Consider the following 23,868-nt stretch of genomic DNA (forward strand, 5'->3'; position numbering starts at 1 on the left):
ACATATAGCACCAGAGGGACTGAGGAAGAGTTAAAATGGAGGCAGGGTGAAGCACTGGGACAAAAGGCCACACGCCCACTCTTAGATTGAGTGATAAAAACTCCTCTCTCTAATAAAACCAGATCAGCCGTTGAGGCATTTTCACCTAACACCGCAAGTAGTGAGTCAGGAAGATTACAAGACCGCCTCAGGGCCGCTAGATTGGGACAGTCCAACAAGACGTGGACTTAATGTCAATGGTGAGCCGCAGGTACGGCCGATGCTGAAACCCTGCGAGTGGCTCGCGTGGATGACCACACATTCGTTGTCTCCTTTATAGCAAGCAATTTATTTGACGTACTTCGGATGTGCCATTCGGTATTCCAGATGCCGAAACCTTTACGGCTTAAGACCGATCGGAGATCAGTCTCCTGTGTGCTGATCTCCTGAGTCGGTTTACCGGTAGCCTGTTTGGCCAGCCTGTCAGCAAGTTCATTTCACGGGATTCCGAAACGTCCTGGGGCCCAGATGAAGGCCAATTTACGTCCACTGTTTCCGAGGGCACAAACAGACTCTTGGATAGTCATTACCAAAGGATGGCGAGGGAAGCAATAGTTGAGAGCTTTTGGCTGCTTAAGGAGTCACTACAGATGAGGACGGACTCACCTGTACAGGAATGGATATGCTCAAGGGCGAGAGATGGTTACCAACTCTGCAGTGAAAAAGCCACCAGTGTAGAGTATTTCTGAGCCCTGTAACTCGCTGAGAATAGAGAAAAATGGCGGCGGACGGCCTCTGGAGGAACTGAGTCTTTTCGGCCTTGCGATAGGTCCAGACGAAGTTGTGGCTGAGGTGTGGACCACGAAGGTGTACGTGAGTCGACCCGGAGGAAAGATGGTAGAGGGAAAGATTCGAGTTCTGTGAGAATTTTAATTCCACTTCTGAACCTTTCATTTCCGTCAATTATTGTCCCTAGTTCACCTAACTCAATCCAGGCGAATACTAGGATGGTTGCTTTGAATAAGCCATGGACCGTTTTCTCTCTATTCTTGTCTAAATGTGCAGTGAAATAATTAAAGTATGGTAGAATAAGTAATAACAATGATACTATGTAAGTCTTATTCATGCGTGTATAGTTATGGGCAAACGAGGAAGAAATGAAAACGCCTAAGAGAACGTCAACGACGTGATGTTCTTATTCATTCCATCGTGTTTATATGGAAGCGTGCATTTGCACTAGTCACCCTTCTGGTTACTGAGAATGTATTAGGAAAGCCTCTAAACACAACCGTGTTTCTGTTCGGGCAAAACGTATGTAGGTCAATAGTTATGATTCATTTAGTACATCGCTTGAGAACAAGGCTACAATGAATGGAAAACCTGGACAAGAATTAAGTAATTTCAAAAGGCTGGGATGACCTTACATAGACGGCAACTGGCTTGCAATGACGGTTCTGCTGACACAGATGTCACCTTTGTACACCAGTGGTCCCCTCATCGAAGTGCTAGTAATCGATAAACCGGCATATATGACACTGGGAGCAAATGACTGACAGGCTATCACGCTGCTTTCCGTTCCATGCGTATGACATCACAGCACGTACGGAGGAGAACAATAGGGCGCAATTAACACGCCGGTCACAGGTGAGGACAGCCAGCAGCGTCCAATCACACAACAGTACTATAACACAATTTCCTCTGTAGTATGCAGCCTCCTTATGCTTAAAGCGGTAGGAAATGGTTGGTGATAATCATTATGTTCTATTATCAATCACAAAAATATCCTTGTACAAAATTACAGTTTTGGTTTGAAAACAGACAGAAATTCTAGCTAAATAAGACAAGAAAGTTCTGCGTCACACGTGGATAAACAGAGTGTGTGTGTGTGTGTGTGTGTGTGTGTGTGTGTGTGTGCGCGCGCGCGCGCGCGCGCGCGCGCGACAAGTGTGCTGAATTTATGATTAAAGCACCCTAAACTTCAGGGGAAAAGAACACATTTCGTCGTGGGCTACCCATTTAATAAATTCTTCTGGTAATTTTAAGTGACGGCAACTACATTTTTAAGGGAAACTAGTTTTACACGTTTGCTGAGGCAGACCTGGAACATAAATGGAGCGTCCATTTCGAAACAAAACTAACAGTCGCGCCCGTGGCAATCAAAGTTCACCTGCACGAATGGCCTAGTCACAATTTTACAGAACAAATCATGCACACGAGTTAGATGTCTTGTAACGTGCTGTTCAGAAGGGATCTCCAACTCCTCGTGCTCTTACGGATTTATCGTCAACCTTGCGGGATTCATGGGTGCCAATTCCCTCCAAGCACTACTTCAGACATTAGTCGAATCCATCCCACGTCGTATTGGGGCGCGTCTCCATGTTCTTGTGACCCTACACGATATTGGGCAAGTTCAGCACTTTCTTTGGCTCTTCAGTAAATTTTCCTCTAACTCAAAGATTTTCTCAGACTTCGAAAAAGTTCGAGGAGCAACCATGGCATTCTCATGGCTTATTTTCACTTGAAACCATCAGAAATTGCATCCACGGAGTTTTATCTGCCTCCTCAGCCATATGGCAATTGAGTGGTCACGTCATTATTGCACATCGCCACTCCCGTTGAAACAAAGTACACATATCAAAGATGATGCATCCAAGAGCAGATAGAACACGCAAAGCGTAGGGGAAGCTGATTTTGCAGAAAGTTATTCGTAATATCCCAATGACTACTGCTCAGTGAGGTTCTGAAAGTATTTTGTATCCAATTACAAACGAATTAGATAACAGCTCGCTTATTAACATAAATACATCAGGTACGGATGATTTTTCATCACGCAGATTGTCAGATGTGCCCCGTAGTATCGGTAGACAACAGACTATCTCAACAATTCTGCCAGTTACTTTCCTTTTTTGTGAAAACGAAAGGTGCTAGAAAAAAAAACTATTTTTCAAAAATGGTTCAAATAGCTCTGAGCACTATGGGACTTAACTTCTGAGGTCATTAGTCCCCTAGAACTTAGAACTACTTAAACCTAACTAACCTAAGGACATCACACACATCTATGCCCGAGGCAGGATTCGAACCTGCGTCCGTAGCGGTCGGGCGGTTCCAGACTGAAGCGCCTAGAACCGGTCAGCCACACCGGCCGGCAATTATTTTTCATTATGGTCCTAGACATTTCAATGCTAGCTATACGTGGGAACTAGTTTTAAAAGAAACGCGGTGTTCTTTTCGCATTAAAATAAAAAAAAAACGTAGGTATATGGCTTACTGCTCTGTTGACATCTAATACAAAACCAAAATTCAAATTGTGAAATACACACTGAGTTGACGAAAGTCATGGGATAGCGATATGCATACATACAGAGCGGTAGTATTGCGTAACAGCCGGCCGCTGTGGCCGAGCAGTTCTAGGCGCTTCAGTGCGGAACCGCGCAGCTGCTACGGTCGCAGGTTCGAATCCTGCCTCGGGCATGGATCTGTGTGCTGTCCTTAGGTTAGTTAGGTTAGGCCGCACGACGGGAATTACCAGACTACGCAGAATGGTAGTCTGAGCTACACGTAAAGGACATTCAATTTCGGAAATCATTAGGGAATTCAATATTCCGAGATCTACAGTGTCAAATTACAGGCATTACTTGTCACCACGGATAACGCGGCCTTTAACGACCGAGAGCAGGGGCGTTTGCGTAGAGTTGTCAGTGCTGACAGACAAGCAACACTAAGTGAAATAACCGCGGAAATCAATTTGCGACGTACGATGAAGCTATCCGTTAGGACAGTGCGGTGAAATCCAGCGTTAATGGGCTACGGCTGCTGACGACCGACACGAGTGCCTTTGCTAACAGCACGACATCGTCTGCACCGCCTCTCCTGAGCTAGTAACTGTATCGATTGGGCCCTCGACGAATGGAAAATCGTGGCCTGGTCAGATGATTCCCGATTTAGGTTGACAAGAGCTGATCACAGGGTTCGAGCGTGGCGCAGACCCACAAAGCCACAGACCCAAGTTGTCAATAAGACATTGCCCAAGCTGGTGGTGACTCCATAATGGTGTGGACTGTGTTTACATGGAATAGACTGGGTCCATCTGAACGATCATTGACTGGAAATGGTTATGCTGAACCACTTTGAGACCATTTTAATGGACTTATCTTCCCGAACAACGATGGAACTTTTATAGACGACAATGCGCCATGTCTCAGGGTCACAACTGTTCGCGATTGGTCTGAAGAACATTATGGACAATTCGAGCGAATGATTTGGTCACGCAGATCGCCAGACATGAACCCAATGGAACATTTATGGGACACAGAAGTCAGTTCGTATACAAAATCCTGCACCGGCAACACCTTCGCAATTATGGACGTCTATAGAGGCAGCATAGCTCATTATTTCTGGAGGCGACTTTCAACGAAGTTGTTGCACTATGCTGGGTAAGAGGTGGTCCGACGCTATATTAGCAGGCATCCCATGATTTTTTTGTCATCTCTGTGTAAACCGGACAGAACGTAGGTAGCAACCTTTCTGTAGCAAGCAGGCGGCAGAATCTTCCTATTTAGGGAAACTACATAAAACTTGACCCAAATGGGAATCTGAAACCCACTCCTTACCAACAACCAACTGGTAGTCATTGAGTGCACTACCTTGCTCAGCCGAATAGAAGTCACTTTTCACGCATTGTTATGGATAATTCAGTTCGCTTTTTGATTCACACAGGTCAAGCTGAAGATCATTATACATTAACAGCTATATAAAATTAATAAACGATGTAAACTAAAAAAATCAATCTCAGAATGCGTCAAATGGGCATTTCCATTCTGTGCGTGTCATCGGCCACGGTGCAGGTTCACTATATTTAACGATTCAGAAATATTGAAATTACATAAATGTAATTCCGAAAAAAATCGTTTAAATGCGAGAATTATAAAACTGTGTAAAGTGATTTTTGCTTTGTTTCTCGGCCTGTTTTAACAGAAATCCCGTAAACGGCAACGGCATGAATTTAGGAACTGTTCTTGATGTCTACCGATCAGAACCAGGATGGCAGGGCATTTGAATTTCCCACTTACACTGGTCGAGAATTTACGGATCCAAAGTATCTGCCTGCTGATACTGACCTAAGGCATGAGATTTACTATTACTGCTTGAGTATAGTGATACTGGATGGAAGTTGGTTGGTTGGTTTGGGGAAGGAGACCAGAAAGCGCGGTCATCGGTCTCATCGGATTAGGGAAGGATGGGGAAGGAAGTCGGCCGTGCCCTTTCAGAGGAACCATCCCGGCATTTGCCTGGAGTGATTTAGGGAAATCACGGAAAACCTAAATCAGGATGGCCGGACGCGGGATTGAACCGTCGTCCTCCCGAATGCGAGTCCAGTGTCTAACCACTGCGCCACCTCGCTCGGTTGGATGGAAGTCTTTTCACCTCAGTAATTGTGACTGATAAGCTTAAGGGAAATAATATATAGGGATGAGACGCACTTTCGGTCACAGATGTGGATCATGCACTCTTCTGACAAGAATATAGATATATTGCCGTCTCGCGTCGTAAAAAATGAATACATTGGCTGCAGCGTATGATCACTAGCACGATATGGGGACTGTAAAAGTCCCACGATGCTAGAACAATACGAAACTTATGTGAAGCGACGGAAGTTCAAGCTATTCGACCAAAACTGTCTTACGGCAGGATACCATTCGTATACCCGCGAGCATGTGTGATGAAGCGTACGTACCATAGACTGCATTATTTACACTCGTATAGAAAAATGCTAACGTACCGATTTTTACATCCTCCTCAAAAGAAGAAAAAACCTATCACCCGATTTAATACCATTATAAAATCCATGATCCCCAAACTTCCACACGTAACATCATTGGATACGTATATACACAGATGCAACCTTCACAGCAAATATGCAAAGCATATTCACTTAATAATACGTATAATATGCAGACATGTGCGTGATCATGAATGTAACTTCCTAGAAGGACATTTCGGCGACGCCTCCATTCTTACGTTCGTTGTTGTAACATGTGTGGAAACTTAATCGAATTTTGGGGCAAAAAATTCAAAAGATGCGCCGAGTAACATTAAAATAGCGCTGATCGAATCACAATTCATGAAACAGGTCAAAATTTATTTTTATGCAAAAATGTTGGCTTTGTCAACAATAACAATGCAACACTACCCTCCGTGTGAAAAATATCCTTGCGACATTATTGCCGCTCGAGTGGCAACATCCACTGGGCCTCATAGAACTGGCGTGGCCTTTGCAGAATTCTAAGTCTCATTTACTTCAAATACTCGTAAAAAAAATATTAACAGAAGATACTGGAAAATCTAAATTTTCCTATAGTTCAGAAAAAACTGCTCAAATACAATACAATAATAAAGTTACCCAAGAGAGCTAAACCTAGCCAAAAAGTGTTTAGGGCGAGTCCAACAATGCATCACAACTAAAGAGTGTAAAAAAACCATTTTAGGTGATTCGTATGCCAAAGTTAACCTGAACAATGCACTATACTAATAACTTACGTTACTGAATTCTTAGCAAACCTTTTATTACGCGTACTACAGAAATTTTACTCAGTTTTTTATTTACATGTTTTATGTATTGTTTCCGATTGTGCCCGTAAGTTCGCAATTTAAATGACCAGTTATTACAGTACAGCGATAATTACGATGTCCCAATTCATTATGCCCAAATAAATAACTTATCTACTTTGTTGCAATGTATGTAATTAATAACTGCTCTGTTATTTTGTGACAAATCTTAAATGAGGTAAGAACAGCATCGCAAATTGAATAGAGCTAATTACGGGCTTAAAAGCGTGTTCAGGTGAATTTAACAAAACTTCGTTATGTCATGCTCATATATGGTAATACAACGCATATAATAGGGGCAAGCGTACAGTCACATTACTAAAGTGTTCTTACCATTGATGAAATCTCCCACATTCTTCTGTACAAACTTGACAAAGCGTGAACGCGCAGCTGCCGGCAAAACAAGCTGTTAATATAATTTATAATAGCTGGTTAATTGCAAAATGATTAAAAAAGCACGATTTTGGATGTTACCTGTTGGAATTTGCCGCGTCTGGGTGGAGGATTAACAAACTTCAATTTCCTCGCAGACTGTTGTTATATCGCGTTAACTCAGTTACTATTCGAACACTTCCACCTTAACCCTTCCTCGTCACTTGCCAAGTTGAGAGTGAGGACGACTCTGTGGTTATTGTTCAAGCCCTCAACACGCAGCGCTGTACAGCGAACAAGCCAGTAACTAATTTTAAACAGAACAATAGCAACAAGCGAGACCGAAGTTTTATGGGAAGAGTGCTGCAGCGATGGACATAGGAGAATTACTATCATACAAGGTTATATTACTGTAATAATATTTGTTTCGGATATTTTTTTGCTTGATAATTTCATGTAGTTTTTAGTGTTGTGATTTAAACTGTCTTTTACTCACAGACGCTTCGAAGTTGGAGGTTAGAGTTGGTCTACTTTGTAGGAGTAAACATTAGTTGAAAACATTCGTTCCTCAGCGTAATAGGCTCGACCGAGTGGATCCTGTGTGTTAGAATATTTAAAATCAAACTTCCAACTGCAGCAACAAAATAAAAGTTTGGTATAAAACGAAAGCCGAAGTAGCCTAAATCGTTGTTTGATCTTGTTACAGTGAGTGTGAATTAGTTTTACTAAAGAAAGATAATAACAAATTTCTATAAACCTCATTTGTGTACAACAGTTTTAGTACTTCATATTATTAAAACATCATTTCTAGATTAACGATACTCAATTGCTGATCAATATAATTTACTGGTTAATGTCTGCCTGTCATTATTCTACAACATTCGTTGTAGGTTACTAGTACAGTTGAAGTGAATACAAGAAAACTATAGACAATTTATTTTATGAGTGTGCGTGCTGCTAAGCGTTCAACTTTACAGGTGTTACTACTTATATTAATTTAGAACCAGTAAAGAAACTCAGCGGAACGCATTTTCATTAACAAATAACAGCATTAAAAACGTAGTAATATATTCGCTTGTACTTACGAATTGGGGAAAGGACTGTTAAAAGAAAGTTGTGTAAAGTTTTTGATTAGACTAGTTGCATTAACACACTTAACATGCGCAGAAAATGCATATATAACTCACATTACACATTGGTGTTATTAATTCTATACACCAGTTAGGTCTTCTAAGAAATAAATTGAAAAATGGACGAGTTGGCCCTTTTTACTTGTCCATTGCTTTATTGAAAAATTGAGAGTACAACAGGTGTTGTGAAACCAAGCAGAATAAGCTAAATTCTGTAATTTGTTTTTTTCACCTCCGCTGGCAACATTCACATTGTAAATAAGGGTAAGACTTACTAAATGCCCTCGCCTACATTACATATTTCACAGATAGTGTGCAATAGGCCTACATCTTCATAATGTGCATCAAAATTCTTGCCAGAGATTTGAATATAATAGAGTACCGCTTTTCTTAATGTATCTTGCAGTTTGTAATTCACAACGAAATTTGTGTTACACAAGAATTAAAAATATATCTTGGGCTATACAGGGTGCAACTAAATTCCTTATATAGACTTTGAGAACAGGTTCCTTACACCAAAACAAGAAAAAAAGTATAGTAAACATGAGCTTTAAAATGAATACTTTAAGAGCTGTGGGCACTTGTTCAATAGAAGAGACATGTTTCATAGTAGAGAAGATGAAAAAGTGCTCATAGTTGTTAGCCCGCATGCTTACTAGACTTTTATTTCGTCGCTTGGTCCATTCCTCCTCCTCCCAAAATGTGTTAAAAAAATGGCTCTGAGCACTATGGGACTTAACAGCTGAGGTCATCAGTCCCATAGAACTTAGAACTACTTAAAGCTAACTAACAAGGACATCATGCACATCCATGCCCGAGGCAGGATTCGAACCTGCGACTGTAGCAGTAGCGCGGTTCTGGACCGAAGCGCCTAGAACCGCTCGGCCACCGCGGCCGGCCCCAAAATGTGTAAAGCAAAGCGCTTGCAGTAGAAGAGATGTTTCACAGTATTAAAGATGAAGTAGTACTCATATATCTTAAGATATGTATTTTGAAGCGTACGTTTTCTAGACATGTTTTTCATGCTTTGGTGTAAGGAATCTGACCGCAAAGTCTGTAAAGGGTCATTTGACCATAAGATAGCAGTGTTGCTGAGCTAACCCCACTGAGCAGATAATATGAATTTCGAGACAAAACTGTGCTATGTATAACAACCATTTGTGCCAGCAGTGATGGAGGCATCAAGCAAGTTCTGTTTGGTATTATTCCATTTTTGTCCAGATAAAATGTAACAGAATTTGGCATTTATCATCAAATGTCAACCATGTTAGAGAAACATAATTCAAATCTAGTAAAATGTTCAAGTGGTGTACCCAATTTTGGAGGGGCTAATGTAGTGCAGTAGATTTTTGTCTCGTGGAATAGGAGTCCATTATTGATATTAAAACAAATTCTTATGTGAATATGTTTTTAAAGGAGATGGTGTGCAGAGAATTGTGTTATCAGAAACTGTGCGCTAAATTGGTACCCTAACACGTGTGTAATGAGTAGAAAGCCTTGCACATAGGAATGTGCCAGGAATATCTGGTTCAGTATCAGGACAAGAGAGGATTCTTTCTGCATCTACATATATAATCCACAAGTGACCACTATTTGTCATTCCCTTTTTGTTCTACTTGCAAGTGGTGTGAAGGAAAAACCTTTAATGAGCCTTAATATTTTTTATCATGTCCTTGTGGTCCTCATATGACATTTAAGGTAGAGTTATTCTGCAGTTAACCACATATGATGGTTCACTAGATTTTCCCCGTAGTGTTTCACAAAAACATTGGCTTCCCACCAGGGATTCACATTTGAGTTCATGAAGAATTTCCATTATATGTGCATGCTGATCGAACCTACCGGTAACAAATCTAGCAGCACACCTCTGAATTTCTTCAATGTCTTCATTTAATACAGGGTGTTACAAAAAGGTACAGCCAAACTTTCAGGAAACATTCCTCACACACAAAGAAAGAAAATATGTTATGTGGACATGTGTGCGGAAACGCTTACTTTCCATGTTAGAGCTCATTTTATTACTTCTCTTCAAATCACATTAATCATGGAATGGAAACACACAGCAACGGAACGTACCAGCGTGACTTCAAACACTTTGTTACAGAAAATGTGCAAAATGTCCTCCGTTAGCGAGGATACATGCATCCACCCCCCGTCGCATGGAATCCCTGATGAGCTGATGCAGCCCTGGAGAATGGCGTATTGTATCACAGCCGTTTACAATACGAGCACGAAGAGTCTCTACATTTGGTACCGGAGTTGCGTAGACAAGAGCTTTCAAATGCCCCCATAAATGAAAGTCAAGAGGGTTGAGGTCAGGAGGGCGTGGAGGCCATGGAGTTGGTCCGCCTCTACCAATCCAGTTGTTGAGAAGCGTACGAACACTTGGACTGAAATGTGCAGGAGCTCCATCGTGCATGAACCACATTTTGTGTCGTACTTGTAAAGGCACATGTTCTAGCAGCACAGGTAGAGTATCCCGTATGAAATCATGATAACGTGCTCCATTGAGCATAGGTGGACGAAACCAAAATGAGCTCTAACATGGAAATTAAGTGTTTCCGGATACATGTCCACATGACATCTTTTCTATGTCTGTGTGTGAGGAATGTTTCCTGAAAGTTTGCCGTACCTTTTTGTAACACCCTGTATATCCTGGTGGGGATCACTTACACTAGAGCAGTCCTGAAGAATGGATTGCACGAGTGTTCTGTATGTGGATTTATTTGTAGAAGAGGTACACTTTCCTAAAATTGTCCCAATAAAACAAAGCCAACTAGTCACCTCCCTACTATTGACCTTATGCACTTGTTACATTTCATGTTGCTTTGCAACATTATGCCTATATATTTTATTTTAACTATATATGACCATGCAGCTTTGCTAGAATAGAAATGATAATTAAATGAACACCCTAGCTGCAAGCAGGCGTTGATACACTTCGTTGGGGACATGTTGAAAATGTGTGCCCCGACCGGGACTCGAACCCGGGATCTCCTGCTTACATGGCAGACGCTCTATCCATCTGAGCCACCGCGGGCACAGAGGATAGTGCGTCTGCAGGGACTTATCCCTTGCACGCTCCCCGTGAGATCCACATTCCCAACATGTACACAACACTACATTCGTAGTGCGCCTATTAGATGTTTGCCCATCATACTCATTACTCGTGGCAGATTAATCTACCAAGTCCCGTACGAGTTCGGGCATAGCGTGTGCGTTCGCACACAAGAAGGTCAAAGGCCGGGAACCCATATTTTATTTTAACTATATATGACCATGCAGCTTTGCTAGAATAGAAATGATAATTAAATGAACACCGGTCGGGGCACACATTTTCAACATGTCCCCAACGAAGTGTATCAACGCCTGCTTGCAGCTAGGGTGTTCATTTAATTATCATTCCTATATATTTTGTTGATACGGCTGAAAGCAAGGGAAACTACAGCTGTAATTTTTCCCGAGGGCATGCAGCTTTACTGTATGGTTAAATGATGATGTCATCCTCTTGGGTAAAATATTCCGGAGGTAAAATAGTCCCCCATTCGGATCTCCGGGCAGGGACTACTCAAGAGGATGTCGTTATCAGGAGAAAGAAAACTGGCGTTCTGCGGATCGGAGCGTGGAATGTCATATCCCTTAATCGGGCAGGTAGGTTAGAAAATTTAAAAAGGGAAATGGATAGGTTAAAGTTAGATATAGTGGGAATTAGCGAAGTTCGGTGGCAGGAGGAACAAAACTTTTGGTCAGGTGAATACAGGGTCATAAATACAAAATGAAATAGGGGTAATGCAAGAGTAGGTTTAATAATGAATAAAAATATAGGAGTGCAGGTAAGCTACTGCAAACAGCATAGTGAACGCATTATTGTGGCCAAGATAGACACAAAGCCCACGCCTACTACAGTAGTACAAGTTTATATGCCAACTAGCTCTACAGATGATGAAGAAATTGATGAAATGTATGATGAGATAAAAGAAATTATTCAGGTAGTGAAGGGAGACAAAAATTTTATAGTCATGGGTGACTGGAATTCGAGAGTAGGAAAAGGGAGAGAAGGAAACATAGTAGGTGAATATGCATTGGGGATAAGAAATGAAAGAGGAAGCCGTCTGGTAGACTTTTGCACAGAGCATAACTTAATCATAGCTAACACTTGGTTCAAGAATCATGAAAGAAGGTTGTATACATGGAAGAATCCTGGAGATAATGCAAGGTATCAGATAGATTATATAATGGTAAGACAGAGATTTAGGAACCAGGTTTTAAATTGTAAGACATTTCCAGGGGCAGATGTGGACTCTGACCACAATCTATTCGTTATGAACTGTAGATTAAAACTGAAGAAAATGCAAAAAGGTGGGAATTTAAGGAGATGGGACCTGGATAAACTGAAAGAACCAGAGGTTATACAGAGTTTCAGGGAGAGCATAAGGGAACAATTGACAGGAATGGGGGAAAGAAATACAGTAGAAGAAGAATGGGTAGCTCTGAGGGATGAAGTAGTGAAGGCAGCAGAGGATCAAGTAGGTAAAAAGACGAGGGCTAGTAGAAATCCTTGGGTAACAGAAGAAATACTGAATTTAATTGATGAAAGGAGAAAATATAAAAATGCAGTAAATGAAGCAGGCAAAAAGGAATACAAACGTCTCAAAAATGAGATTGACAGAAAGTGCAAAATGGCTAAGCAGGGATGGCTAGAGGACAAATGTAAGGATGTAGAGGCTTATCTCACTAGGGGTAAGATAGATACTGCCTACAGGAAAATTAAAGAGACCTTTGGAGAGAAGAGAACCACTTGTATGAATATCAAGAGCTCAGATGGAAATCCAGTGCTAAGCAAAGAAGGGAAAGCAGAAAGGTGGAAGGAGTATATAGAGGGTCTATACAAGGGCGATGTACTTGAGAACAATATTATGGAAATGGAAGAGAATGCAGATGAAGATGAAATGGGAGATACGATACTGCGTGAAGAGTTTGACAGAGCACTGAAAAACCTAAGTCGAAACAAGGCCCCAGGAGTAGACAACATTCCATTAAAACTACAGACAGCCTTGGGAGAGCCAGTCCTGACAAAACTCTACCATGTGGTGAACAAGATGTATGAGACAGGCGAAATACCCTCAGACTTCAAGGAGAATATAATAATTCCAATCCCAAAGAAAGCAGGTGTTGACAGATGTGAAAATTACCAAACAATCAGTTTCATAAGTCACAGCTGAAAAATACTAACGCGAATTCTTACAGACGAATGGAAAAACTGGTAGAAGCCGACCTCGGGGAAGATCAGTTTGGATTCCGTAGAAATATTGGAACACGTGAGACAATACTGACCTTACGACTTATCTTAGAAGAAAGATTAAGGAAAAGCAAACCTACATTTCTAGCATTTGTAGACTTAGAGAAAGCTTTTGACAATGTTGACTGGAATACTCTCTTTCAAATTCTGAAGGTGGCAGGGGTAAAATAGAGGGAGTGATAGGCTATTTACAATTTGAACAGAAACTAGATGGCAGTTATATGAGTTGAGGGGCATGAAAGGGAAGCAGTGGTTGGGAAGTTAGTGAGACAGGGTTGTAGCCTCTCCCCGATGTTATTCAATCTGTATATTAAGCAAGCAATAAAGGAAACAAAAGAAAAATTCGTAGTAGGTATTAAAATCCATGGAGAAGAAATAAAAACTTTGAGGTTTGCCGATGACATTGTAATTCTGTCAGAGACAGCAAAGGACCTGGAAGAGCAGTTGAATGGAATGGATAGCGTCTTGAAAGGAGGATATAAGATGAACATCAACAAAAGCAAAACGAGGATAATGAAATGAAGTCGAATTAAGTCGGGTGATGCTGAGGGAATTAGATTAGGAAATGAGACACTTAAAGTAGTAAAGGAGTTTTGCTATTTAGGGAGTAAAATAACTGATGATGGTCGAAGTAGAGAGGATATAAAATGTAGACTGGCAATGGCAAGGAAAGCGTTTCTGAAGATGAGAAATTTGTTAACGTCGAGTGTAGATTTAAGTGTCAGGAAGTCATTTTTGAAAGTATTTGTTTGGAGTGTAGCCATGTATGGAAGTGAAACGTGGACGATAAATAGTTTGGACAAGAAGAGAATAGAAACTTTCGAAATGTGGTGCTACAGAAGAATGCTGAAGATTAGATGGGTAGATCACATAACTAATGAGGAGGTATTGAATAGAATTGGCGAGAAGAGGAGCTTGTGGCACAGCTTGACTAGAAGAAGGGATCGATTGGTAGGACATGTTCTGAGACATCGAGGGATCACCAATTTAGTATTGGAGGGCAGCGTGGAGGGTAAAAATCGTAGAGGGAGACCAAGAGATGAATACACTAAGCAGATTCAGAAGGATGTAGGTTGCAATAAGTACTGGGAGATGAAAAAGCTTGCACGGGATAGAGTAGCGTGGAGAGCTGCATGAAACCAGTCTCAGGACTGAAGACCACAACAACAACATTTTGTTGATGTTACTGTGCCAAGCAGTTCACCACTAATATTATATTTAAACATTACAAAATTGTTTTTCCTATGCATTGGCATTAACTTATATTTTTCTGTATTTAGAGGAAGCTGCCATTGATCACACACAAAAAAATTCTAAGTCGTCCTGTATCCTCTTGCAATTAATCAATGTCAATATTCCCCCCCCCCCCCCCCCCCCATGTACTACAGCATTGTCAGTAAACAGTTGCAGATTGCTACTCACCCTATCCATCAGATTGTTTCTGTATTCAAGGAAGTAGATGCCCTATCACACTTCCCTGGAGCATTCCTGACTGTGTCCTTGTCTCTGAAGACATCCTGGATTCTATTACTTAGGAAACGTTTGAGGCATTAACATACCTAAGAACCTGTTCCATATGCTTGGAGCTTCATTAGCAGTCTGCTGCTTAGCACTGTGTCAAACACTTTCCAAAAATGTAGAAATATCGAATGTTGCCTGTTGAGCTTCATCCATGGTTTGGAGTGCATCATGTGAGAAAAGGGCATGCTAAGTTTCACACGAGCTGTTCTTTCTAAATTTGTACTGATTTGTAGACAGAAGCTGTTCTGTAAAAAAAAAAAAAAAAAAAAAAAAAAAAAAAATTATTCTGCCTTATTTGAACATAGATTATATTCATGATATCTGCAGGAAATTGATGTTGAGGATATTGGTCTGTAATTGTGAGGTTCTGTTTTTTATCCTTCTTATATACAGTAGTCACCTGCACTTCTTCCCAGTCACATGTTACTTTGTGCTAGCCAAGAGATTTGTGATGATGCAAGCTAACTAAAGGGCCAATGCTAAAGAGTACTCTCAATAAAACCAAACTGGGATCCCGTCTGGGCCTGGCAACTTATTTGTTTTCAACTCTTTCAGTTGCTTCTCAGCACCTGAACTGCCTATTAGTACTTCCTTAATATGGGAGTCGAAGCAACAGTCAAATAATGATATGTCTGTGTGACCTTCCTGTGTGAATGATTTATTAAATGCAGTGAGATCTTTCGCTAAGGTATCATTGTAGAAGTAGTTGTGGGCTTTGTGTATCAATTTATTTACAGTTGCACAATTTTTTGCTAACTTTTGCCTTTTGACATTTCCATGTTTGTTTTCGAACCAAAGGTGCAGCAGTCTGTGCTTTCGTGGCATAGTCTAAAATTCCGAATTTTGTTATTAAACCACGGTGGGGTCCTTTCCAGCCTTAATCTACTCACTTGGCACGTAGTTCTCCAGAGTGTGATTTGCGGTCAGTTTAAACCATCATTAAAGAGTTGTGTTATAATGGCGCATATGCTTAAATGTAAAGTTAAGTGATTTGCATCAGTAATACAAATCACAATCTGGTAGACCAGACCATCCAAAGAGAGGAGAAATGTTATGTCAGTACCTATACAAATCGGTGTTCATAACCTATGACAAGGCGAGCCAGAAGGATGCTCACAACATTCCTCTGCAGAAGTTGGAAAGATGCTGATCAGACATGACAGAAGCCTCTGTTTGGCACTGAAGCGAGCTTGGTTACCACACACAGGGCCGTGCTACCTGCTGTCAGGGACGCAGCATATTACAAGGATCAGGCCATTGCAGTGATGATCTGGACTACTCCTTCCTAAGGTCTGATGTGGTGCCGCTTCTTTGGTTAACATGACTAAAAAGCAATGTCCCATCATAACAGAGTTGGATGGAGCACCCACCTGCCCCAGCAATGCGGTTTCTGTTGTCGACCTGGCCCTACACTGAAAAGTATTCCACAGCAGTCGTAGACCCAAAGTGGATCATCCACTCTTTAAATACAACTAGATGCTGCCTCTGCTAGCCTCGGGTCTATTTGCTGTGTAGTCTTGATGCTGCCGGGAGCTGAACTGGTGCCTTCCAGCTGGAGATCTACCACTGACTGACATCAACCAATTTGAGGGCACCGTCTGTGTGTCCTTGGTTTGCAGTCCATTCTTGGGTGCCTCCTGAACTGCTTCCACTGCGAGCTGCTAACTGGTCACTGCATTTGCCCCTAACAGCATGACCAGCCTGCAACGGAGTCTGGTTCCGCTGCATGCCTGGCGGTTGCAGGCCTACCACAGCTCTGTGCTTGCCAAGATGTTGCTTTTGTTTCTTGCACTGCTACCTGTCCAGCCCAACATCTTTGTGCTGGTAGCCCTCTCTTGCTGTCGCATGCTGAGCTAAGCAAGCATCTCTGCCCAGGCTCAACATGCACCACCGGGGCACTGACTACTTCAGCAGTATGAATTCTGCTAAATAAATCAAGTTGTTATTTTAACTCTACAGCTGAGGAACTGGTTCATAATACCTGCTGCCCTGTGTAGCATCCTGCAGCTGCATAGTGACCGGCTGTGAAATTAATAACGCTTGGTCCATCCATACTCAGTTACAGCTCTTTTCTGCATAAAAACTCTCCTAGTCGTATTGATGGGCTCACAAACTTCAGTAAACATCACTGTTACGGGTGACATCACATTAACTAATCCCTGCCTGTACTGCTAACACTGTCAGTAATGTTGGAACTATTATTGCAAGGTCTAAAATATTTCCATTGTGTGTGGGTTGTGAAACAGCTGCTCAAGACACATTTTCGGAAAACATCTTCAGAACTACTTCTTGTGACAGACTGTTTGTACATCAACAATTGAATCCATAGATTTCTGGTCTACACTTGATAAGGTAAAGTCTCAATCAACTAATACTGTTCGATCAAGGTGCTTCCATGGTACTGAGTGTAGACTTTCTTTGAATGATTGTACAGTTGTTGCGGCAGAATTGGGTGACTGGTAAAAACATTCAGTAAGTAACCTGAGTTCACATAGGACAGCAACTCTCTTTCAGATATTCACAGTCACACTCAATTTTGACCTCAGTTGACACAATATTTTTGTCTGCTCCTCCTATGACATCTAACTTGTCGTTTTGTATACATCCCATGCTTCATTAAATATTTCATAGCTTTCTACTTTGGGTTTCATCTGACTCTCAGTTCCATGTACAATTTGAGTGTGACAAATATCCTGCTGAGCAGTAAAATTCTAGCAGTTGACTGTTAACGTTTTGAGAGTCACAGTATCTTAATTTTGTATGTAATCTGATTTCATTCTGTGTATTGACTGGCATGCATCCCTCAAAGGACCTCAAACTAATGCCTAGCCCTAAGAAAAAAAGAAAAAGAAATTATGTGCACTTCACAAATACTCTGTTAACAAAGTAGCTTCATCCTCTGTGTGGTGCACCCATGACCTATCAAGGTGACCTACAATTCTCCACTCCATAACATAGAGACCATCATATAATTTATAGAGCCTCTTGTTGAGACCGTCCACTCAGTTCCAAACCAAAGGACCCCAGTCAATTCGGGATAAAGTACTACAAATTATAAGCTCTGCTTGCTTCCCACTAGTAAGGCTAGTACATTTCACCACTTTTGCTAGCTGCCCATATGAACAGAAGATGGTGTCAGATTCCAACCAACAGGTATCACTGGTTTTGTCAGCGTTCACGGCCTCAATTCAACGGACAGAAATACGACCCCAAATCATTGCACTCCCTGGCCACACCATGGGAGGAACGTCAGGCTTAAGGATGGCAGCTGCTCTTATTCACCCTGGTACCTTGTATGTTCGAGAGCTGATGGGGGAATCTTTCATGATGATGAAGCCTCAGTTTTTTGTTGAGCATTTAGAGGACTTTTTTGGGGAGGTGGAGGGCTTGTCCAAAATGAGATCTGGGTCAGTCTTGATCAAATCAGCATCCTCTGTCCAGTTACGGGCGTTACTCACTTGTGACAAGCTGGGGGATGGTTCTGTTACCATCGTGCCCCATAAGAGCTTAAATATGGGCCAGGGTATCATATTTCACAGGGTCCTTCTTTTGCAGTCTGGTGATGAGCTGCGCACCAATTTAGAGCGGCAAGGTGTACATTTCATTTGCCATGTCCACTGGGACCCGAGGGATAATAAGGTTGCCACCAGTGCCTTCATCTTGGCCTCTGAGGGTGATACATTACCTGAGAAGATCAAGGTGATGGTCTGCCACTGTGATGTAAAGCCCTGTATCCCTCCCTCAATGCGGTGCTTTAAATGCTGGAAGTTTGGCCATATGTCTTCCCACTGTACTTCCAGTGTCACATGTTGAGATTGCGTACGCCCATCACATCCCAATACTCCATGTAACCCGCCTCCCATTTGTGTCAACTGCGGAGAGCACCATTTGCCTTGCTCGCTTGACTGCAGTATTCTCCAGAAAGAAAGGAAAATCATGGAGTACAAGACGCTGGACCGACTGACCTACAATGAGGCTAAGAAGAAATTTGAACGCCTACATCCTGTACATATGACTTCGTCTTACACTGCAGCTACAACACTTCTAGCCCTATCAGCTCCGCCAAACCCAGTCACCTCTCAGAGCCGGAAGATTACACCTGCCCCCTTGATGGTGGGGGGCACTTCCCCTCCTTGTTGCTCTCCTGCACCACCTATTTGGGGGGCAACCCCCCCCCCCCCCTCAACCAACCATCGTAGATATCAATCCCCACTTCTGCGCTGGAGAAGCGTAAGTCTTCTTTGGCTCCTCTCACTAGGAGTGGGTTCCTTGGGCTCACTCTCTTCCCTGGTTTCTGGTAGTGGGAAATATGACACTTGCCAGTGGCTGAAGAACCCAAAAGCAGCTGATTGTAGGGCTTCACACTCATCCTCAGTCCCGGAGACTGAATCAGTGAAGTCCTCCCAGCCAGGGAAACCGAGGAAGAAGATCCCCAAAACCATGGGAATTGCGGTGGCACTCACACCACCACTACCTACAAGCTCTGCGTCTACGGATGAGGTGGAGATTCTGGCATCCGCTGAGAACCTAGATCTCACTGGACCCTCAGACACAATGGATATAGACTGCTCAGGCAATAAGTCGGTGGCAGCAGGTGACCCTGAGGCATAAACTGCCTCATTGAATGTTCCATGCCTTCCCAGTCTGCCCCCCTGCGGGTTAGGGGGTTAGAATAGGACCACGGTATTCCTGCCTGTTGTAAGAGGCGACTAAAAGGAGTCTCCAACGTTTCAGCCTCAATGTGATGGTCCCCTAAGGGGTTTGACCACTACATTTCAAAATTTTCTGTTAGTGCGTACCATTTGGGGAAGGACGCCTTACGTGGTACATCATAAATCCATCTTGTCCTAAGATCTGGCACATTCGATATTGTCATGGAGTTGGACTTACACCAAGCTTCCGGCCACATGGGCTGCAGTGTGTTGCGGGTAGCACACATTCCCCCCATTGTGCACTTCCATCTTCGCTCCCTATAGAAATGGATATTCGACGCCTGACAGCCAGCACAGTAGCCAGTCCGTTGTGGTGGGGTCGTCATGTACTCTCTACACAGGGATCGCACTGCTGATGCCAGAGCTGCTACCTCCCCATGTATGCTGAGGCATCAGGACTCCTGGCAAAGGCCATCCTGCCAGGTGGTCTTTGCTGTGGCTGGGTGGCGCCTGTGGGGATATAGCCCCTGGTCGCAGTGGGTGGCATGAGGGCGGATGACCCGCAATGAAGTGTGGTACATCATCTCTTGCTTGTGGGTCTCTACCGGCAGTCTCTAAGCAATCGAGGTCAAACCTCAATGGCAAGAAGTACGATCCAAGATCATTTCCCTCCCTGGGCACTCCATTGGAGGAACGTATGGCTAAAGAAGCCAGTAAAGTTTATTCACCCCGGTACCTCTTCTTACGCGAGTTGATGGTGAATCATTTATGTCGACGAAGCCTCAGTTTTTTGTGGAGCATTTAGAGGACAAGTTTGGGGAGGTGGAGGGCTTGTCCAAAATGCGCTCTGGGTCAGTTCTAATCAAAACAGCATCCTCTGCCCAGTCACGGAGGTTGCTCGCTTGCGACAAATTGGGGGATGTTTCAGTTACCATCATGTCCCATAAGAGTTTAAACATGGTCCAGGGTATTATACTCCACAGGGATCTTCTTCTGCAGTTAGATGATGAACTGCGCGCAAACCTAGAACAACGAGGTGTTCACTTCGTCCGGCACGTCCATTGGGGTCTTAGGGATAATCAGGTAGCCACCGTTGCCTTCATCTTGGCCTTTGAGGGTGACGCCTTACCCGAAAAGGTCAAGCTGATGGTTTACCGCTGGGATTAAAGCCATATATCCCTCCTCTGATGCGGTGTTTTAAATGCTGGAAGTTTGGGCATATTTCATCCTGCTGTACTTCCAGTGTCACGTGTCGAGATTGTGGACGTCCCTCGCATCCCAATACTCCATGTGCCCCGCCTCCCATCTGTGTTCACTGCGGGGACACCATTCCCCTTGCTCTCCGAACTGTAGGATTTTCCAGAAAGAACGGAAGATAATGGAATATAAGACCCTGGACCACCTGACCTACACTGAGGCAAAGCGGAAATATGAGAGACTCCATCCTGTGCCAGTCACATCCACCTATGCCACCGCTGCGACAACGGTTCTACCGTCTCCCACTTCGTCTCATTTAGTTAGCTCTCTGATCCATCAGAATCCACCCGCCCTCATGATGGTGGGGGGCACTTCACTCCGTCGCTCCTGCTCCATCTACTTCAGGAGTAACACCCTCACAACCATCAGGGATATCAGTTCCCACTTCCCAGCCGGAGAAGTGTAAGTCTTCTTCGGCTCATCTCGCCAGGAAGGGGTTCCTTGGGGCCCTCCCTCCCCATGTTCTGACCAGTGGAAAAGCGGACACCCGTCGGTGGCTGAAGCAACCACACGTCACTGGTCGTAGGGCTTCACGGTCCTCGTCTGTCCCTGAGACTGACCCAGTGAAGCCCTCCCAGCCAGAACCACCGAAGGCACAGTGCGAAAAGCAGAAAAGGAAAAAGGCTCCCAAGAATCGAGACATTGCGGTGGCAACCATCCCACCGCTTCCTACAAGCTCAGCATCTGAGGATGGGGTAGAAATTCTGGCATCCACTGAGGACCTAGATCTCGCCGAACCCTCGGACGCAATGGATGTCACTCGCACGGGTACTCAATTGGTGGCAGCAAGTGATCCAGTGGCGTAATTTGCCTCCTCGGTCCCCTCACGCCTTTCTCGGCCATAGACTATGTCATCCTCCAGTGGAACTGCAGCGATTTTTTCCACCATGTTGCTGAGCTCACACAATTTCTCAGCCTTCATCCTTTCCTCTGCATTGCTCTTCAAGAAACTTGATTTCCGGCAATGCGAACCCCTGCCCTGTGTGGCTGTTGGAGGTATTATAGGAACCGGGCAACTTACGAAAGGGTATCTGGTGGCGTCTGCATCTACGTCCTTCACTCCCTTCACAGCGAGTCTGTCCCCTCTACAAACACCTTTAGAGGCTGTCGCTGTTTGGGTGTGGATGCCTCAGGCTATTACTGTCTGCAGTCTGTATCTTCCTCCGGATGGTGATGTCCTGCGGCATGTCCTGGCAGCACTGATAGCCCAATTGCCACCACCTTTTCTGTTACTGGGCGACTTCAACGCCCATAACCCTCTGTGGGATAGATCAGTGGCAACAGGCCGAGGCAGCACCGTTGAGCATGTATTGGCACAGCTCGACCTTTCCCTTTTAAATGATGGTGCCTCCACACATTTCAGTGTGGCGCTTGGCACATACTCAGCAGTCGACCTTTCGATCTGCAGCTCTAGCCTCTTACCGTCTCTCCATTGGAGTGTGCACGACGGCTTGTGCGGTAGTGACCACTTTCCGATCTTTCTGTCACTGTCATAGCGTCACTCTTCTGGGCGCCCCTGCAGATGGGCTATGAATAAGGCTGAATGGGACTTGTTCTCCTCCATTGCCACTATTGCGCCTCTTTCCAATTACGCCATTGATGCGGTGGTTCACTCGGTCACCACCGGCATCTTTACCGCCACAGAATCTGCCATTCCGTGTTCTTCTGGGTCCCCTCGGCGGAGGACTGTGCCTTGGTGGTCACCTGAGATCGCTGTGGCAATTAAAGATCGCAGGCGGGCGCTCCAGCGTCACAAGCGGCATCCCTCATTAGAACACCTCATCGAATTTAAACGGCTCCGTGTGCGGGCCTGCCGCATCATTTGCCAACACAAGCAGGAGTGCTGGGAAAGATATGTCTCTACCATTGGCCTCCGTACCTCTCCATCACAGGTTTGGGCCAAGATTAGGCGACTCTATGGCTATCGGACCCCCGTCAGTGTTCCTGCGCTTTCACTGAATGGAGCAGTCTGTACTACATTCGACACCATTGCGAACCACTTAGCAGAGCATTTTGCTCAGTGTACTGCTTCTGCAAATTACCCGCTGGCCTTCCGCTCCCTGAAAGAGCGGTTGGAGCGTCAGAGCATTTCCTTTCATACGCGCCACCCTGAATCGTACAATGTTCCGTTCAGTGAGTGGGAATTGCAAAGTGCCCTAGCTGCTTGCCCTGATACAGCTCCCGGGCCTGATCACATCCACTGTCAGATGCTCAAACGCCTCTTAGTGTACTACCAGCGGCGCCTCCTAGACCTTTACAACCGTATCTGGGTTGAGGGTGAGTTCCCATCGCAATGGCGGGAAAGCATCGTAATCCCCATTCTGAAACCTGGCAAGAACCCACTTGAGATGGACAGATACCGCCCCATTAGCCTCACCAACGTTCTTTGCAATTTGCTCAAACGCATGGTGAGCCGTCGGTTGAATTGGCTCCTTGAGTCTCGGAACTTCCTGGCTCCGTCCCAGGGCGGTTTTCACCACGGACGCTCCACCATCGACAACTTGGTGTACCTGGAGTCTGCCATTCGCTCAGCCTTTTCCCGGCGACAACACCTCATCGCCGTCTTTTTCGATCTCACAAAGGTCAACGATACGACTTGGTGACACCACATTCTCGCTACTCTGCATGAGTGGGGTCTTCGGGAACCACTCCCGATTTTTAAACAGAACTTTTTATCCTATCGCACTTTCCGAGTTCGCGTTGGTGCTTCTCATAACGCTCCCCATACACAAGAGAATGGGGTCCCGCATCGCTCTGTCCTGAGCGTCCCACTCTTTCTAATTGCCATCAATGGTCTTGTGCTCTCAGTAGGATCGTCAGTCTCTCCCCTCCTCTATGCTGATGATTTTTGTATTTCTTTCTGCTCCTCTTCTACTGTTGTAGCTGAACGCCGTCTGCAGGGAGCTATATGGAAGGCTCAGTCATGGGCCCTCAACCACGGCTTCCGGTTTTCAGCTGCCGAAACTTTGTGATGCACTTCTGTCGCTGCCGTAACGTCCACCCCCATCCCGAACTTTACCTCGATGACCAACTACTAGATGTAGTGGAGACT

The 23,868-nt window shown here is 44.0% G+C and overlaps 2 protein-coding genes and 1 non-coding gene across 3 annotated transcripts in view; 1 reads left to right on the forward strand and 2 right to left on the reverse strand.

Moving 5' to 3' along the window:
• The window catches only part of LOC126236099 (uncharacterized), a 363,570-nt gene extending 356,338 nt beyond the window's left edge, over positions 1-7,232 (reverse strand). The window contains exons 1-2 of the mRNA XM_049945169.1: positions 7,060-7,232; positions 6,919-6,975 (exon numbers count right to left, since the gene is read on the reverse strand). The gene's annotated coding sequence lies outside the window, so the exon portion shown is untranslated. The remainder of the gene's footprint in view (positions 1-6,918; positions 6,976-7,059) is intronic.
• The window catches only part of LOC126236098 (beta-catenin-like protein 1), a 96,177-nt gene continuing 79,520 nt past the window's right edge, over positions 7,212-23,868 (forward strand). The window contains exon 1 of the mRNA XM_049945166.1: positions 7,212-7,358. Within this exon, the coding sequence (XP_049801123.1) occupies positions 7,329-7,358 (30 nt within the window). The 5' untranslated portion in view covers positions 7,212-7,328. The remainder of the gene's footprint in view (positions 7,359-23,868) is intronic.
• On the reverse strand, positions 11,054-11,128 carry Trnat-ugu (transfer RNA threonine (anticodon UGU)). Its single transcript has one exon. It is a non-coding gene; the product is annotated as a tRNA-Thr (tRNA).

The sequence above is a fragment of the Schistocerca nitens genome, chromosome 2, assembly GCF_023898315.1.
Source record: "Schistocerca nitens isolate TAMUIC-IGC-003100 chromosome 2, iqSchNite1.1, whole genome shotgun sequence".
Taxonomy (NCBI): domain Eukaryota; kingdom Metazoa; phylum Arthropoda; class Insecta; order Orthoptera; family Acrididae; genus Schistocerca; species Schistocerca nitens.